At 40.3% G+C, this 20,580-nt stretch overlaps 1 protein-coding gene across 1 annotated transcript in view; it reads right to left on the reverse strand.

The window, feature by feature from the left end:
• The window catches only part of ABCA13 (ATP binding cassette subfamily A member 13), a gene marked incomplete at its 5' end in the record, with an annotated part of 529,302 nt that extends 519,069 nt beyond the window's left edge, over positions 1 to 10,233 (reverse strand). The window contains one exon of the mRNA XM_084247732.1: positions 10,165 to 10,233. Coding sequence (XP_084103858.1) covers positions 10,165 to 10,233 — 69 coding nt within the window. The remainder of the gene's footprint in view (positions 1 to 10,164) is intronic.
• Between the last annotated feature and the right edge of the window lie 10,347 nt (positions 10,234 to 20,580).

Here is a 20,580-nt window from a genome sequence, read left to right on the forward strand (position 1 = left end):
TGTAGACACCGAAATTCCTCACCTCTTCCTGCTCATTCCTAAGAAGTGCTGATTTTCCAAACTGGGGTTCTATGATCCACAGGTCACACTCTCCCAGGAGCTCAAGCTCCAGACTCAAAAGCCCCAGGGACAAGCCCCAGCCACCTGACCTTGGGACACACCCAGCCGGTCCCCAATACAGTCCCATAAAATAAGGTGGAGTCCTCTTTACCTCTGCTCTTGGAGTTAAGTTACTAAGAGGTGTTTCGATTTTTTTTTTCAATTTTTTTTATAACTGGAAAACCCTCACCTATCCGGGCCAAAGAGAAAAGTAAACTCAGGCAATAATGCAGAGGAAAATGTATCCCACAGCCCAATAAAATTCTATATAAGACTCATTGTAATAAAAACTCACCCACTTCCTTTCAAAGTTGTTTTTATGTGTGATCATTTATTTACTTATTTTATTACAAATGCTTTGAGAAGGAGCACAGGAGGAAAATGAAGCTAACCTTAAAGCCTCAGATATGAACTGAGATCAATCAAAATCAAAGAAAAGGCCCAGTTGATACTGCGATTATGAGTGTGAAGAAAAACAAACAAACCCTTCATGGTCAGAGATGATGGTTGGTATGATTTCAGTCTTGGTGGCACTGCTGGTGGGAGTGCAAACTGCTCCAACCACTATGGAGAGCTGTGTGGAGATTTCTTGAACTACTAAACATAGAGTTTCCATATGATCCAGCAATTCCACTCCTAGGTATTTACCAAATGACACAGAAACATTAATTCCAAAGGGCACCTGCACCCCTGTGTTTATAGCAGCACTATTTACAATAGCTAAGCTATGGAAACACCCAAATGCCCAAAAATAGATGACTGGATCAAGAAGATGTGGTACATATACACAATGGAATATTACTCAGCAATCAAAAAAGATAAACACATGCAGTTTGCAGCAACATGGATGGAGCTAGAAGGGATCATGCTCAGCGAGATAAGTCAGAAAAAGAAAAATACCAGATGGTCTCACTCATACCAGGAATTTAGAAAACCTAAATAAGGAACCAGGAAAAAGACTAATACAAAGTAAAAATCAAAATCAACAAGCAACTATAAACCAGAGACATACAACAGGGGGCTGGGCGGGGAGAGGAAGGATTAGGGTCAAAATAGGGGGATTGCAATTGTATGGGGAATATAACCAAAATGAAAATGCACACATTGTGTAAAAATGAAAAATGATGTAAGAATTATATAAAATAAAATATTAAAAAACAAAAAAGAACAAACAAGCAAACCCAAAACAGCCTAATGCATGTCTGTACCACACTCTAGCGATACAAGTTTTTTTGTATTTATATTTCTTTGCTTTTAATTTTTTATTTTGGAACCGCTTTTCCTAGATCGCTGCTTTAAGTAAACTGAAACACACTGAATGGCCTTTGGCAAGTTCATTGACAGTGGCTAATTTCCTCTTGGAGTCCGGGGCAGAGAGAGGCCTGCCCGCCAGGGCAACCCTGAGGATGCTGTGGCCTCCAGAAGTAACGACAAGTAGGAAGATGACTGACTTGGTTTTGATACCAACCAAACAATCTGAATTGATTTCTGATTTTGCTAAAGAGCCCCTGGAGTGCTCTTGAGCCCACCGGCACCTGTGCCCAATCACAGGGAAAGAAACTGGTCTTAAACTGTGACACAGACTCAGCAGGAAATTGTGTGATTGCCCTGCTACTGTTCAGGCACTAAGATCAGGACTTCACTGCTGCCTGAAGACGCCATCACCTCCTCCCTCTCATCCTGTTCAACAGCACTCAGGCTGTGGCTCTGTGGATTGTTGGCAGAGGTCTCCTGGAGAGGTCACTGCTTAGAGGTGAACAGGGAAGCGTACTCCAGGCTTCACTCTGACAAGCCCACCATGAGGATACCCTAATAACAGGAATGGTGAGGGTGTGAGGGGGAGAGTCAGCATAGGTCCATATCACCTGGAGAACTGCCCTGTTTAAAAGTCCAAAGAACCCAAGGCAAGGCAAATTTTTTCTCCTGAGATGGGACTTGATTTTTTAGAACCCACACTGGGCCCTGTGTAGAGAAACCATCCCACACCGGGTATGTTCATTACAGGCTCTAGCAGCCATGTTGGTGTCTTCATGCTCTCCGCTGTTCGTTGCTGCACTCCATTGTAGTCTGCCACACTCCGCTGCACACCTCCATGCCCATGCACAGTGGGAGGGTGAGAAAGCCTGAAGCTTTTCCCCCCATACCCTGTTACCACTCTCTTATGGACTAAATTTTCTTCCCCAAATTCACTGATGAAGTTCTCAGACTGTGATCTTATTTGGAAATAAGATTATTGCAGATGTAGCTGGTTAGGTTGAAATGAGATCTGACTGCAGGAGGTAGGCCTCTCATCCAACATGACTGTGTGCTTATAATAAGGAGAAATCTGATGTCCTGGAAGTCACCTGTTTTGTCTTTTAAAAACAAATGCAGATATTTTTCTTCTCTAGAATAATCTCTGTTTCTTTTAATCTGAAAGGAATGTGTTCTCCCTAAACAGCTGAGTAAATTAAGCATCAATGCGAGAAAAAGGAGACAGCTAGGCTCAAACAAATATAGTCATATGGTGATGTGTGAAGAGGCACAGGTTCCATGTTGGTGACCTTTTTAAATCTTTGTTTATTTATAAAACCACTTACAAGTCATTATACTCATGACTCTTTTAGTGACATGCCCACCAATTTGTCAACATAGTTCTTTTTCCTCTAATATAAAAATGTTGATATTTAAAAAAAAATACAAAGTCACAACTGTAACATCTTTTCAGAAGCCATGTTTTGATTTTTTTCTAACCTGCCCATCAGAGGTCAGCTCCTGACCTTTGACCTCCCAATCCCCACTAATGCCCTTAATAGACCCTTATAGCCACTCTGAAAGTAAATAATTAATAACTTGCAATTATACAAAACCAGCAAGTTTCAGCCTCTAAAGTTTAAACAATCTCCAGAACAAATAAGGTCTTGATATATTTATAATATTTTTTGATTTGAGAAAATTACAGAAATTGTGGTCAGCATTCCTTATTTTCAAAAGAAAATTATTCTTAACACCAAGTTAGGCTTTCAGCACCTGAATTCAGTGGTAGACAAAAATCTCAAAGAAATGTGAGGGGTTTTGTTTTATAAAAGGAACATACACATATACGTGTTCTGAGGTTTGAAGCAGATGGAACTCAGCTTGAGAATTTGCTCTTTACATGTGTAAGGGTCAGGAACAGGACACAGTGCAGGTTTTCTGATCCCATGCAGGCGAGGTAAAGGAGGAGTCAGCGTCTTCAGTGGTTTTGCAGGTTTTTATTGGGGTTCAGCAGGTACGTGGCAGGCAGAGGTGCTGGGGGGCTGGGAGGCTGGCAGTCCTCCCAGCCCCCAGCAAATCTTTACTCTATCTGGGCTCTCTGGCGTTCTCTGCTTCTGCTTCAGGCTTCTCTTTCGGCTTCTACTGTTTCTTCTGCTGGTGTCCCCGTGATGCCGCCCTTAAAAAGCACAGTCTTAGCCCAGGTGAATCCCATCTACCTAGGCCCACACCCCTATTCCAGGTGCCCGCCATCAGGCATGCATTCAGGACCTCAAGGATCCATCATCTATCCTGATGGCGGGAGGGCAGAAAAGCCTGACATTTTCTTTACCCTACAACATGTTAAAGAAAAACATCCCCAGAATGTGTTTTTAAGATAAGGATGACTGGGAGTTACATATATAAATGGGATGCAGCCTGGTGGGAGTGGACTTACGGGTGTTTCTCTAATGAGAAGTGTTGGAACTTGAAGTTGGCCTTCTATTGAGTGTAGCTGTCACTGCCTAAAGGGTCTCCTAGGATACAGGTCAGAAAGAGAAGCCCTGGTAAAGACACCATAGCTCTTGTCTTTTTCTAAGAGAAGTGTCACTTTTACCAGTGTGGCCCTTTAAACAAGACTATGTTTCTTCGCGTATGAGGAGGGGATTGCGATGGGCACCACTGAATTCTGGGGTTTGGTGTTGTAGGGTAGGTAAAAGGTATCAGGCTTTTCTGCCCTCCCGCCATTAGGATGGATGACGGAACCCTGCGGTCCTGAGTGCATGCCTGATGGTGGGCACTTGGAGTAGAGTGTGGGCATGTGTAGGTGGGTACACCTGAGCTAAGAGACTGGTTTATAAGGGTGGTGCAGCAGTGTGTGGTGTGGTGGTAGTGCAGTGTCGAGGGTGGAGGAGTGGAGTGTATGGAGGAATACAGTGACTACAAACAACGGCGAAGAGCCTGTGGATGCTAGAACCATTCATAAACCTACCCGGAATGGGTTGGTTGCTTAACAGGTGTCAACAGGTGTTAAGAAACACATTAGTGTGTTTCCTAGCAGTATACTTTTGTTATTTCTCCAATCCACTCTTGGGAATGGACCATGGATTTTTAAGACAATGATGTCCTTGTATTCAACTATGCTCCAATTCCCCTAGAAACTGAAGTCTTAAGTAAAAGTTGACCAAAACCCAAAAGATGTGAATCTTCTTTTATTAATGAAGTAAGGGATTAAAGCCCTGTCTTACTGGGGGTTGTGGTGTAGTAACTGGAAGGGAGACTGAGAAAAGAGAAGAAAATTTCAACAAGTGCAAGAGATTAGAGGATGCTGTGAACCAAAGAACGGTCATTGTCATCCACAGGTCACAGACAATGGGTGCAATAAAACAAAGGAAAACCCCTAAGAATGTAGACATCCAAGGAGCAGACACTTGGCTTACATCATTTTTTTTTTCCAATGTTGTTGTTGTTAGTAACTTGTTAAAATGAGAAACTGTGAATCTGATTCATTTACAGTTACCATGAAGTATACAAATGAATATAAAATTCAGGTGAAAGAGCAGAGCTCTCAACCAGCACATATTTGCCAATGCTGACAAGACTACTCACATGTCTATTGCTAATCACTGCTAACCTATCCTCACACAAGATTTCTCACCTAGACCCAGAGATTCTGCCCTAGAAAATGTGTTCAAGGGAAATTATCTAGTAGACTATTCATCATTCATGCATAAAGATATTATATACAATAGTCAGAACTAGAAAGAAAGTTAATGTCCAACATAAGGAAATGGTTGAATAAATTAAATGTACCCAACTGATAAGCTATTACACAATAAAACCATTATATATGAAACTAAACAGCAACTTTTAAAATGTTGGGCTTCATAAGTGGAACTAGAGGGGATTATGCTAAGCAAAGTAAATCAGAAAGAGAAAGACAAGTACCTGGTGATTTCACTCATGTGTGGAACGTAAGAAACAAAACAAGGGGGCCTCCCTGGTGGCACAAGGGGTTAAGATGCAGCGCTATGAAGTTATCTGCAGCCACTGAGGCATGCGTTCAATCCTGGAGCGAGGAAGTGACCCACATGGCACAGCAGACTTCTCCTGCCTCATCTGGTGCTCCCCTCAGCAGTATATTTCAGCCAATCTGCCTGTTCTGCTTCCCACACTCTCTCTGGTGAATCTCTCACCCCCCAACACTTCTGACCTGTACTCCAGTTCTTATATGCATAAATAAATCTTAAAAAAAAAAAAAGAAAGAAAAAAAGGAATAGACAATACTAAATCTAAACAAACCCTAGGAATATGAATGCAGAATTGGGGCTACCAGAGTAGAAAAGGGAAGGTGGAAAGCATAGGAGGGAGGGAGCCCAGTGAGCTAAGCTGAGGATGATGGGTGCCTTGGTGGTGAGTGTGGTAATATACACCTCTACCTCTGAGTCACACTCACTATTGTAAACCAATATCAGCCCAATTTAAAGAAAAATGCAATTAAAAAAATAAACTTGAATTGTGTCTCTGGTTTATAGTCGCTTGTTGATTTTGATTTTTACTTTATTATAATTGGCCTTTTTCCTGGTCCCTCATTTAGGTTTTCTAAATTCCTGCTATGAGTGAGACCATCTGGTATTTTTCTTTTTCTTTCTGGCTTATTTCACTGAGCATGATCCCTTCCAGCTCCACCCTTTACTAAACACCCATTGTTTAGTAATATTTCATTGTGTATAAAATATAATAAATTTAAAATAATAATAATAAATAAAAATAAAAGTAAAAATAAAAATCTTCCTGTCCTTGTCCTAAAAAAAATAAACTTAAGGACAAGAAAAAAATATAAATGTGGGGCTTCATTATTAAGTGGGCAAAAAGCATAAAGTGAAAAACTCTGATTTTAATCATGTAAAAATATTGCATTAGATATGCTTAATGACAAGAAAAGACCATAAAAGTAGCAGATGCATAAGGATAATGGACTTTCAGGTGATTTTTTTAGCTTTTCCTTATTATTGCAGTACTGTTTGTGCAATAAATAAAAGTCAAGAAGAAAAAAACTGGTATTAAAAGTAGTTATGAAAATATTCCATTTAAACTGGTTTTTCCAAGAACAGTAACATTTTGTGATCTATAAAGGTAAGTAAAAAGATGTGTGATAAGATCTACTCATAGTATTTTAGAATGCTACTATTCTTTGTTTTTATTTCTGATTGAAATTTCCATAATAAAATATTTTCTAAAGAAACTATAATAATAACATACAAAGCAGATTCTTGTAAGTAAATATGAAAACAACATACTCATCTTACAAATAGTACCTGATTCTTATCGCTAAATACACAATTATTTGAGGTTGTTTAATCACATGGTCAGACTGGTTTGCCCACAGTTATGCTGACAAAAGTATCCACAGTCGGGAAGGAGCTATACAAAACCAAAGAACTTACAGATTATCGCAGGAGAACAGGAGGAAGCTGTGAAAAATAGCCAGTTTGAAGATGCTCATTCAGAGGGCCACAGAGGGAGCAGGCCTCCATGTTTTCACAGCAATAGCATAAAGAGATGTGAGCATATCCACATTTCATTCTCCAGAGCTCCATTCTAACCCTGTTGTGCAAACTGGGAGCCTTGAATACCTCATGCTCTCACCCTCACACCCCAAGAGCTTACCCCACAATGCAAGAGTCCCCATTTCTACCAACTCTAATACTTTGACCAAATGAATGAGAAAACAGGTCCCACTCATATGTCTGGTGTTGTTTCGTTGAAAAAACAATAATAAGTCATTTAATCCTTAAACAATCTCATTTTACAGGCAAGGAAATCTAGTTAAGATGTTTGTCTGATCAGCTGAGCTAATAAAAGATAGAGTCAGAATGTGAACCAAGAGGGACCTGGCTCCAAACTCTGTGCTGAAGCCCTTGTGTTGTTTTTCCCTTTTTGCTATTATATGCAGTGCTGTGATGAATAGCCCTGTGCAAAGACCACTTCCTTTTGTGCACAGACACTGGTAGGATATATTTCCGAAAATAGGCTTATTAAACATGTAATTATGTATTCCATTGTTTTTCTCTGTACCCAACCATGGCTTTCTGAGGGCAAGACACACTTTCCTCTGGTTCATCAGACATGTCACACATAACAGAGATGCAACAAATATTGTGTTTCTCCCTTCACTCATTCAACATTTTTTTTTTCCTTGTGAAGTTTTATTTCTGTTGGAGAATAACGGACACCATGGGAAATGTTAACATGAGGCATGCCCCACCAAGGAAATGTCCATTCTAATCTTCCAGAGAGATTTCTGGTAATGTTTTCTTGTTCTTGCTGCTCTTATTACCATCAATATCTCAGATCCCCTGCTGAGCAGCTCCTCCTTGAGAGAGAAATTCATTTTTCTTGTTTCTTATCTTTACCTGATGCCTAAATAGTTTCTCTTTGGGGAAAGATTTCTTCCTCTTGGGAAGACCTCCACTGCCAGCTGTGGAGATCATTACTAACTCCTTGCAGAAAGTTTTCTTTTTCTTGGATTTGGAGAAAGAGAGAGATAAATCTTCCATTCCAGTCTCCTGAGGAACATCCTGGGCCCTATTCTTTTTCTCTCTTTTTTTTTTTTAATCTTTTACTATCTCCTCACACTCCTGCAGAGTACCACTGATTTGGAGTACTTTCTAAAGATGCAAGGGCAATTGCAGTCAGACATTTCTTTTCCAAGTAGAGCTTTTCTACTCCTTGTTCTCTAACTTCCTAGTAATCTCAGCAGCTGTTTCCTTTCCCTGAACTAGGATTTACAGAACACCTACTGTGTGCCAAGCACTATTTTCAATATTGAGGAATACGTGGGTGAACAAATTAGAAAAACTCCCTCTTCTTGTTGGTCTGAGACATCAGTGGAAGCACCAGAGGAAATTAAAAGTTAAGTAAATCTGTGGTATACTAAAGTGAATAGGAAGGCAAAGAATGATGAGAAATAGGAGTTACTACTTTAAATAATTGGCCATCAACTAAGTGAATAAAATATTTATTATAAACAGGTTTGTCTTGGCAGCATTAAGAATCACAGAAATGTTTCTGTGTCCTTTGGGTAAATACTTAGGAGTGGAATTGCTGGATCATATGGAAGCTCTATGTTTAGTAGGTCCAGAAATCTCCACACAGCTCTCCATAGTGGTTGGACCAGTTTGCACTCCCACCAACAGTGCAGGAGAGTTCCTTTTTCTCTACAACCTCACCAAAATTTGTTGTTGCTAGTTTTTTTAATATGTGCCATTCCAAAGAGCACCTGCACCCCTATGTTTATGGCAGCATTATTTACAATAGCTAAGCTTTGGAAACAACCCAAATGCCCAAAAATAGATGACTAGATTAAGAAGATGTGGTACATATACACCATGGAATATTACTCAGCATTCAAAAAAGATAAACACATGCAATTTGCAGCAACATGGATGGAGCTGGAAGGGATCATGCTCAGCAAAATAAGCCAGAAAGAAAAAGAAAAATACCGGATGGTCTCACTCAGCAGGAATCTAGAAAACTTAAATAAGAGACCAGGAAAAAGAATAACTATAAGAAAGTAAAAATCAAAATCAACAAACAACTATGAACCAGAGACATTCTATGGGGGGTCGGGGGTGGGGAAAGGAGCGACTGGGGTCAAAATAAGGGGGTTGCAATTGTATGGGGAATATAAAAATAAAATTTAAATTAAAAAAAAAAAGAATCACGAAAATGTATAAACAGCTCAAATGTCCAATAATGAAGAGTAGAAATTCCCAACACCTGCCTCACTGAGCTGTTAGGGGTTTTAAAGCCTTGGATACATAAAGGTTAAGCAGAGCTTGCATACTTTCATGGTAAAATAGGCTTAATTCCCAAAATAAACTACGTCAATAAAATATGCTGTTTGTGATTTGAAAAAAATCTACCCAGACATCAATACACTAATAATGAAGAGTAAGTTTCACTTATTAGTTGCTGACCTTAAATCTTTTGTGCTATCAACCCTCTAACTGAAATTGTTTTAATCTTGAAAATCTTTTCATAAGGAAATAACTCATAACATTTACCTTATTTTGATAAAGAAATAAAGAATATTCTGAATATGAGAATTAAAATTCATAAAATGAAATGCTATATAGATTACTGAACTTCTTCAAACATAAAAATATGGCAGCAGAAAAACCCCATAGAGGAAGTGTGAACCTTAAAATCAGAAACTATGTAAACATTACCGCACATCTACTGAAAATGTCATTTATAGGTATTGATTTTAATTGGCTATTAACATACAGGATGTTTTATCATAATCTAAGCACTGATTTCTGCTTCACATAAAACATGCACTGAATATTTATGTAGCTTTAGCACACTGGTTTGAGAAATTAGGAGAGCCTGGCAATGTAATTTGGATATAGTTCTAAAAAGAGGTGGACTAACACTAAAGATAGACCATCCAAGAGTGACTGAGTCAATGTGTCGTGCCAGCTCTGGCTCCAGACACAGGAGTCATGATTTGGGGTCAGCACCTGAAACATTCTGCTTACACATAAAAACATTTCATGCCTTGTCCCTTCAACCAGAAAATTCACAGTCTGGTTATTACAGCAGACTTTCAAATCACCAAGTGTAGTTCAAACTTGTTTTCTTTTAGATTTTTTCCTGCTAAACTTCTCTGAGAAGGTGCAGCAGACTTGATTTCACTCTGGTCATGATGGCTCAGCTACCTTGGCCTTTGGAGTAGGTTATGACTTGCAATAACCCACCCTCCCCCAACTCCCAGCTTTGTGGGGCAGGCCCTGATCTCTCTGAGTTCATGGGGACCCTCTGAGAAACCCAGAGGCATGCACTCACCGGATGCCTGACTCTGCACAGCCAGTTCTTCCAGACCAGGACTCGGAATTGGTGCCCTGCAGGCCCCATGCCTGTGATCTTGCTAGGTAGGAAGCTAGTCCCAGGCCCTGCTTATATCTGTAGATTCAGGCAAAGACAAGGTAATTGTAAGTCAATCCCAACAAAAGTGAATGATGCAAGAGAGATTAAAAGGCAGGCATCGAATATCCCTCTTGTTCTGCTTGTTGAGAAATCTTACCTTTTCACTGGTTGTCCAGTGTTCAGGGAGTTGGGTTACCAGAAGCAGCTGCTAGAACTTTCTGGGGACACTCACACAACTCATGTATGCATCAAAATGTCATATTCACATTTATCACTGTACCCTCTTTCTCCCTGATATTTATTGGATGGATTTATTCCCCCCCCCAAAAAAAACATTAGGTATCATCTGAGTTTATCAAAAAAAAAATTTTAAAGATTTATTTATCTATTTATACAAGCACTGGGTACAGTCAGAAGCGTGGGAGGGTGAGAGAATCCACCAGAGCCAGAGCGGGGAACAGGCAGACCGATGAAACACACTGCTGAGGGGAGAAGCAGGCATGGCAGAAGAGGTCTGTCGTGCCATGTGGGACCCTTGCCAGTGGCAGGGATTGAACCAGCTCTGCCTAGGCTGCGGGCAGCTTTGCAGCCCAGCGCCGAACCTCTGCATCACCAGGGGAGGCCCCAAAAAAAAATTTTTTTGAAGTCCTGCGGCAAGAGAATCAAAGGGAAAGGAGATGAATCAATGTTTGCCTGGTAACGGTGGGGAGAGGAGGGAAGGGATGGGAGGAGGATCCAAGGTTAGTAACACTCTCCTTAATAACCTTCATCATCCATTTCCCCCTAAGATCCACGCTTTGGAGAGCATGGGGAGAAGTGTGACAGCAGAGCTAGGAGACTGATTCACCTTTATTAAGGTTTTTTGCATAAACCCAGGATGACAATGGTGAAATCAGTCAGCCACTCTGCCATCTGTTATTTATCACTGTGATCCAAAAAGCAACCGTGAGCAGCAGAGTAGGGGCCCTCTGGCTCCTTCTCAGAGGGTGGCCTATGGGTGACCTCTGAATTGTGTGATGGGTTCTTGCACAAGCTTGTCTTTTAAAATTAATTAATTTATTTTCTTGCATCATTGTTAATTTTTGAACATTATTTGATTTCTCCCCTCAGTGTCCTCCCTGAAGTTCTCCCACCACCATGGCAACTGTGGTCCATCTGCCCAGTCCCTTGTGCTCTTCCCTCTCCTGTTTTGATCGCTCTTCATCCTCCTCCCTGCTGTATGTGTCAGACCTATGGACACCTTGCAAATTTTCCCTTTTTCCTAACCCTTTGTCCAGTTCTCTGTATTCCACATATTAGTGAAACCATCAAATATTTATCATTTTCCTTCCGACTTATGTCTCTTAGCATAACCCCTTCTAGCTCCATCCACGTTTCCGCAAATGGCATGAGTTTATCTTTTTTGATCACTGAGTAGTATTCCATTGCATGCCCTTGTCTTTTTAACAGGTGGCTGGATTCAACTCAAGAGAAGTTTCTCCACTTGTCCAGGCTAAGGCTGCTGGCTTCCTGTTACCTTCATTTGTGGTCAGAGAGACCTCAGGCAAACTGACTCTGTGGTCTTCCATTTCATAAAGGAATTTCACAAGCTCTATGAATACTCTGTCAGTGCCTTTTGCGAGAGGAAACAGGTAGAGGCTTCAGTGGAGGAACTGACTCAATTATCCTCTAAACCTAATTTTTTTTAAGAACATAATCTTTTTGTTTTATCTCATGTTGGTATTTTGCAACAGTGGAGTGGAGGCATTCCTTGGTGGGCGGGGGCTGGTTTGCCTGATCTCCCAGCCATCTCTGCCCTTGATCTTCATCTCCTCCTTGGCACTGCTGTCCTGACACCCTTTGCTGATAACAGCATACATCATATGGGACAATCACTATTTTTAAAAATGTCATTTTAAGGAAAAACCCCAACCACAGAGTTTTTCCCATTTATTTCATAAGAGCCAGGTTTTTTTTAACACAGGAAAAAGATATTTTAATGATTCTTAGCAGTCCTTTTTGTACAACAGTGAAAAACCAAGGTATCAAATATAATTTTACTTGTTTACATGTACATAGTCTTTGCAGGGCTTTTATTGAGAGCTAAAGTTATATAATATGGCTCATGTGAAAAGCCAGGTTTTTTAAAATATCAGTACATTATTTCATCCATCACTTCCGTGAAAACAATGCCACAAGCATAGTGTATATATCACAGTTGCATCAATGAGAATGGAGTTATACCACCCACACCTATTTTCCAAAATCTCTGCAACTCCACTCTTGGGCACATACCCCAAAGAATTTAAGACAGGGACTCAAACAAGTACATGCACACCCAGTGCTATTCAAATTTGCCAAAGAGTATAACAAACACAGGGTGGCAAATATACACAGCAGAATGTTATTCAGTCACCAAAGAAATAAAATTCTACTGTGTGCTATAACATGGATGAATCTAAAGGACACTACCAAGAGGAAGAAGCCATAAACAATGTCATGCACCACACAGTTCCATATAGGTAGACATATAAGAATAAATCCTCAGAGACAAACAGCAGACTGATGATTGCCAGGGGCTGGTCGAGGGGAATGAGGAAAAACTGTTTCACAGGTAAGGGGGTTTGCCTTGGAGTGGGGGAAATGGTCTTGGAACTAGTTGGAAGTACTGGTTGTATAATATTGTGAATATACCATACATCCACTTTAAAATGCTTAATTTTATGGTAAGTGAATTTTACCTTAATAAGTTATTTTTTAGGTGAATTTCTTACTCAACTCCTAACCATTTAACAAGCTCACAATAGCCTAAACATATCGTGCTGCCTAATGACTGCATTGTGGAACCTGACAGTTCTGACCATATTTATTGTTCTTGATGTCTTGAGAGCTTTGTGAAATGCTGTATCATCATTCCCTTAGAAACTGGACAGTAAGTGCTAAAGTCCTATTTAGAAGAACCAAGGCCCACCAATGGCTCACATGACTACTTAATGTGATTTTTGGTGATTACTGGAAATTGTCTATTCCCTTTAAATACTGCCCTAGTGTACTTGCCTAATCATAGTGTTGATGTAGTCACCCAATCCCACCACATACTCAAGTACCCCACTACAAACATGAAACTCAATGCACACATACCCTACCACAAACATACACATACACTTAGCGCATGCATGTGGACACATGCAAACACACATACCACACACATACACAGTGAGGTTACAGCATGGCAGCTGGCTCCTGATCTAATCTAGCAGTCTCTCTTCCCTCTCATTCCTTTATCTTCCCTTCTTTTCCCTTCTCATTTCTTCTTTTCCTTTAAAATCCCAAAGAGCCTTGAAGAGCCTTACAAGTTGTAAATAATAATGTTAAAATGATAATAAAATAGAATTGGTTGAGTGATGGAAAGGATTAAAGTTTTAGTGGTTAAAAAAAAAAATGAAGGATCTGAGCCCATGAAGCATAAAAAGTCACTATCCTGCATGTTGCCTCCTTCCAAGGTGTGGAGTGGCTGCTGAAAGTGGGGTTCCCACAGGGCACTTTCCAGCCCCTCCCAACCTTTGCCACAAAGAAGAAGGAAGTGACATTTATTATTTTTATTATTTTCAAATCCAAGCTTTCCAAGTCAGGTGGGCCGCCTTCCAAAAAGGTGGCAGGGTTTCCCTTGCATGGACAGGCCCTCTAAGTGAGGAGCAGTCCACAGACTGCTGAGTGAACAGAGACAATCGTTGCCCTTATGCTGAGCCACCACAGTGTGAGCATTTACTGTCTGTGGAGGTTCTCCTCCCCTCCCCTACAAGGACTCTGGATCCCACAAATGACACTGGGTTCTAGCAATCTCCCCTCCCACCTCTATTTCTCCAGGCTAGAGACATAATGGCTTCCCACTATTGCTAATTTACCACAATCTCTTTGAATTCTCAGCTATTCCATCACCTATACAATGAGATTTCCATGTTTGATTTCCTTTCTTCTTCATGTTAAGGATGACTGACATTTTCCTTGCTAGCCCTGAGGGATACAGAATCTGCCAAGTGGTCCATAAACCAGCTCCCAGGGTGATGACTGCCTAGAATTTGAGGCCCACCTTTTCTTTATAATGGAGAAAGTACCACTCTCACTCTCCCCATTTCACTTAGAAAAGGTCCATGGGTGTTTTCTGGGGTCCCTGCTTTCCTCCCTCCCTTTCCTTCCTTTCCTCCCTCCCTTTCCTTCCTTTCCACTCCACCAATAAGAAAGCTATTGCAATTGTCCAAGAAGGCAATAAGAGCCTCCAACAGGGGGGTAGGACATAGTGCAAAGAAATAAAGGAATGATGACATCATTAACGGAAAAAGAGAAAAGAGAACCCAAAACTAGTGAGGCATGAAGGGTTGAATTTCCAAGGAAAGTCAGGTTTTGGCACTGGAATCAGCCAGGCAGTTCAACCTATGGTTAATTAATTATATGATAATGGCCAACCAAAACCTCATGGTTCTTACCAGCACAATTGTAAAATGAACACCACAATGGAATAAGAGAAAGCACCTAACATAGTCTCTGGCATAAAATAGTGTTCACACATGGCTGCTGGGAAAATAGAATTAACAAGCTGGGGTTTTCCCCACACTGTCTGTTCCTGGGCTCTCCGCACAAGGTCAGCTAACCTCTTGTTGGCATCACTAATGCCAACCACCTACCTGGATGACTACTTTCTCCACATCTATCTACAGGACAACATGGGTGAAGTGGAGCACAAAAATGCAAATGTCACTTGGTTGTTAGAGGGAAAAGACGAGAGAAGCAGCTCTTCTGTTAGAATGTACAAACTGAAGATTTGCTGGTTCAAGAATAATTAGGAAATGGGAAGTTTACTATAACATTTATTACAGCTTAAGGAGAGTCAAGGGAAAAATAAAGGTGTTATGGACTGAACTGTGTTACCCCAGAGTATGTATGTTTAAGTCCTACCATTCACTGTAAATTCATTTGGAGATAGTAGTTAAAGGGAGGTAATTAGGTTAAATGTGGTCTTATTGTTATAGAGCAACCCCGATATTAAACGGGTTCCTGGCTATGGGTCCTCACCCATGCGCTTTAAAGGGACTTATGAATACTCTACTACAGACACACACAAAAGGTTAATAAAAGGTTTATTTACAAGAGAAAAGGAAATAAGGAAAATGTACAACTCAGGGAGAAAATAAGCAGAAGAGACTGAGGAAGGAAGCAGGATGGAGCCAGGAGACCTGGAGGAGGCGCGTGGAGCCTAGAGACATGTGAAGAAACTGCGCTTGTCTTTTGGTCGTGGACTGGGTGACACAGATGTGGGTGAGACCCATGGGGAGGTGACAATGGCAGCTTTTATCTTGATGTTGATTTTGCTCTTTTCCTTCCGGGCTTGTCTGGTTGTTTCTGACCCTTTTCTGTGGGTCCTCACTGGAACATGCTTTAGATTTGTGGCAGGCTTTGGGGCCTTGCTCTGGGCCATTCCCATATGGATGGACTTTTACCCACGAGGGGATGGGTAACTTTGCGTGCTTCATTTAGAAACTAGACTCTTTGCCTTACCTGTATTGTTTCCTAGTTTTATTAAAGTTCCTTCCCATTAAAGTCTCACATGTTTTGTGTTGATGCGGCAGATGGCAGAACCCTACATAGAATAGGTAGGTTTGCGGGGCTTGGGCTGCCCCTTTCCCTGTCCTATAACAATATGGGTGAGACCCTAATCCTATAGCACTGGTGTTTCCATAAGAAGAGAAACACGGAGCTCTTTCTTTCCATGTACACGTAGAAAGACAACCATGTGAGGACACAGGGAGATGACTGTCTATATCTACACTCCAAGGAGAGAGGTCTCACTGGAAACTAACTCTGTTAAAATCTTGATCTTATCATATGGTTTTTATATTTCTTTTTATTGATGTGTTGGATAACATTGATTTTTGGATGTTGAACCATCCTTGCATCCCTGGAATAAATCCTACTTGGTCATGGTGAATTATCTTATGGATACATTGTTGGATTCTGATAGCTAAAATTTTATTGAGGATTTTTGCATCGGTGTTCATTAGAGAGATTGGTCTGTAGTTTTCTTTTTTGTGTGTTGTCCTTGTTCAGTTTTGTTATTAGTGTAATGTTGGCTTCATAGAATGTGTTTGGTATTATCCCTTCATTCTCAATTTTTTGGAAGAGTTTGTGAAGGATAGGCACTAATTCGTCTCTGAATGTTTGGTAGAATTCATTTGTAAATCCATCAGGTCCTGGGTTTTTGTTTTTGGGGAGGTTTTTGATTACCATTTCAATTTTGCTGCTTATAATTGGTCTGTTTAGGTGTTCTATTTCTTCTTTATCTAGATTTGGGTGATTGTAGAGTTGTAGGAATTTGTCCATCTCCTCTAGATTGTTGAACTTGTATCCATATAACTGTGCATAGTAGTTTCTGATTATTCTTTTCATTTCTGCTGTGTCTGTTCTGATTTCTCCTCTTTCATTTGTGATCCTATTTATTTGTACTTTCTCCTGTTTTTCCTTTGCGAACCTGGCTAGGGATTTGTCTATTTTATTTATTTTTTTGAAGAACCACCTTTTGGTTTCATTGATGTCTTGGATTGTTTTTTTAGTTTTGATTTCTTTTATTTCTGCTTTGATTTTTATCAATAGATGCTGAGAAATCTTTCAACAAATACAACACCCATTTAAGATAAAGGCCATTGAAGTTCTCGGGATACAAGGAACATACCTCAACATCATAAAGGCCATCTATGACAAGCCCATAGCCAGTATCATTCTCAATGGCGAAAAGCTGAAAACATTTTCATTAAGATCTGGAACAAGAAAAGGATGTCCACTCTCACCACTGCTTTTCAATATAATACTGGAAGTCCTAGCCAGAGCAATAAGACAAGAGAAAGACATACAAGGAATCCAAATAGGCAAGGAAGAACTCAAATTATCACTATTTTCACATGATACGATAATATACATAGAGAACCCCAAAAACTCCACAGAAAAACTAATTCAATTAATCAATCAGTTTAGTAAAGTGGCAGGATGCAAAATCAACATGCAAAAATCAGTAGCCTTCCTATACACCAACAATAAATCTGAAGAAGAAATCAAAATTACCATCCCTTTTATTATTGAAACAAAAAAAAATCAAATACTTGGGAATAAACCTAACAAAAGAGATAAATAACCTATACACAGAAAAGTATAAAACACTGTTAAAAGAAACAGAAGAAAAAACAAAGAAATGGAAAGACATCCCCTGCTCATAGATTGGAAGAATTAATATTATTAAAATGGCCATCCTACCAAAAGCAATTTAGAGTCAATGCTATTCCAACAAAATTTCAATGACAGTCTTCAAAGAAATAGAACAATTATTGATGAAATTCATATGGAATCACCAAAAACCATATCCAAAGCTCTCCTGAAAACAAAAATGAAGGGAATGGAGGCATCACACACCCAGACTACAAACTGTACTACGAAGCCATAATCATCAAAACTGCATGGTATTGGAACAAGAACAGCCACACTGACCAATGGAAACAAATAGAAAATCCAGAAATAAACCCATAGATTTATGGTCAACTAATCTTTGACAAAGGAGCAAAGAATATGCATTGGGGCCTCCCCGGTGGCGCAGCGGTTGAGCGCTGGGTTGCGAAGCTGCCCGCGGCCTCTATGGTGCCGGTTCGATCCCCGGCTGCTCCCTGGCCACCAGAGGAGGATCCCACATGGTGCGCAGACCTCTCCTGCCACCCGCTGCTCCCCTCAGCAGTGTACTTCAGTCCTTCTGCCTGCTCTGCTCCCTCCCCACTCTGGCTCTGGTGAATTCTCTCACCCTCCCGCGCTTCTGACTGTACCCACTGCTAAAAGAAAGAAAAGAAAGAAAGAAAAAAAAGAAGAAAGAAAAGACAGAAAGAAAGAAGGAAAGAAGGAAAGAAGGAACGAAATATTAAAAAAAAAAAAAAAGAACTAGACATAAGACCTGAAACCATAAAACACATAGAAGGAAATAAAGGCAAAACACAACATGACATGCACCTCAAAGACATCTTTACAGACACATCACCCAAAGCAGTGATAGTGAAGGCAAAGATCAATAGCTGGGACTACATCAAATTAAAGAGCTTCTGCACAGCAAAAGAGACAATAGCCAAAACAAAGAGAAACCCCACCAACTGGGAGAAAATGTTTGCACCCAACACTAATGATAAAGGGCTGATCACAAAAATCTACAAAGAGCTGATGAGACTCAACAAAAACAAAGAAAATAATCCAGTCAAAAAATGGGCAGAAGAGCTAAAAAAAAAACTTCTCCAAAGAGGAAATAAAAATGGCCAACAGGCATATGAAAAAATGTTCAACATCACTTGCCATCAGGGAAATGCAAATCAAAACTACCATGAGATACCATCTCACACCAGTGAGAATGACTCATATTAAAAAAACTAGCAACAACAAATGTTGGCGAGGGTGTGAAGAAAAAGACACTTCCTGCACTGTTGGTGGGAGTGCAAACTGGTCCAACCACTATGGAGAGCTGTGTGGAGATTTCTTGAACTACTAAACATAGAGCTTCCATATAATCCAGCAATTCCACTCCTAGGTATTTACCAAATGACACAGAAACATTAATTCCAAAGAACACCTGCACCCCTATGTTTATAGCAGCACTATTTACAATAGCTAAGCTATGGAAACAACCCAAATGCCCAAAAATAGATGACTGGATGAAGAAGATGTGGTACATATACACCATGGAATATTACTCAGCGATTCAAAAAGATAAACACATGCAGTTTGCAGCAACATGGATGGAGCTAGACGGGATCATGCTCGGCAAAATAAGTTAGAAAGAAAAAGAAAAATACCGGATGGTCTCACTCATAGCAGGAATTTAGAAAACCTAAATAAGGGACCAGGAAATAGACTAATTAATATAAAGTAAAAATCAAAATCAACAAGCAACTGTAAACCAGAGACACACAATGAGGTGTGGGGAAGGGCGGGGAGAGGGAGGACTAGGGTCAAAATAAGGGGGGGTGCAATTATATGGGGAATATAACCAAAATGAAAATGCATACATTGTGCAAAAATGAAATATGATGTAAGAATTATATAAAATATTAATTAAATAAATCTTGATCTTGGGCTTCCAGTCTCTATTACTGGGAGAAAGCAAATGTCTATTGTTTAGACCATCCAGCCTGAAGTATTTTGTTATTGTAGCCCTAGGAAATAAACAAATACGGAAGGTTTATGAAGAGAGATGGCAAAACTAAATTTGCATTTGTGTACCTGAAGTTGAAGCAATCTAGGGAACTTAAGTCTGATAGTTGCACCTTACTCAGACTGGGATGTTTCTTTTACACTGGAAGACACTGAGAAAACCATGGAGTTATCAGACAGGTCTTTGCAGAAAAGGATCTGAGAATGGAACTTCTTGGATATGATCTCTAAAGTTGAAGCCTCCATAGAGGAGAACTGATGACACCATATAGATCACAGTCTCTTTGCAGGGCAGACTGTGTATCTCATGCATCAAATATTGCATATCAGAGGTTCCTGGCAGGCAGCCCTTTGTCAAAAAATATCACCTGTCAGTTTACGAGCATATTATTCAGTTTTGTTATAGGACTTGCCCCAACATCAGTTCCTTACCTTCGTCAAGCCATCCCTCATCTACCACTCAACTTGATCCTATGAATTAAAGTTTGATTCCTTAGCAAGGTAAATAGGAAGACAGGTACACCTTGGGGAGAGAAGGAAAGCAACTTCAACTCTTTCCCAGCTAACCTTAGTGCAGCACTGATGAATGGCTGTTGTAAATATAACTCTCTCTGTCAGAGCTGACTAGCTCCCAAAGAGCAACCAATCATCAGAGGAGCATGAAGCCGGAACTTAAATGTAGGAGATTATCAGACACACACTTGACTTTTCCCTTTGAAAGGCTATGGTAATGTAACTTAAAAACCATAATATAGATTATTCAGTATTTTCAAATCAAATTATCTCCATCTCTGCTTAAAAGCTGTATTAAAATTAGGGACAATAGGGGCTCCCTGGTGGTGCAGGGGGTTGAGCACCGCACTATGAAGCTGTCCGCAGCCTCTGCAGCGCGGGTTCGATCCCCGCCAGCCGGCAAGAAACCCACATGGTGCAGCAGACCTCTCCTGGATCACCCGCTGCTCCCCTCAGCAGTGTATTTCATCAGTCTGCCTGTTATTTTCCCCACTCTGGCTCTGGTGAATCCTCTCACCCTCCTGAGCATCTGGCCTATACCAGTTTCTTTGTTTATTTCTTACTATAAGGAACTTTCATGATCCAAATTTTTTCATTCAATTGTAACTGATAAATCTT

The sequence above is a fragment of the Talpa europaea genome, assembly GCF_964194135.1.
Source record: "Talpa europaea genome assembly, chromosome: 11".
Classification (NCBI taxonomy): domain Eukaryota; kingdom Metazoa; phylum Chordata; class Mammalia; order Eulipotyphla; family Talpidae; genus Talpa; species Talpa europaea.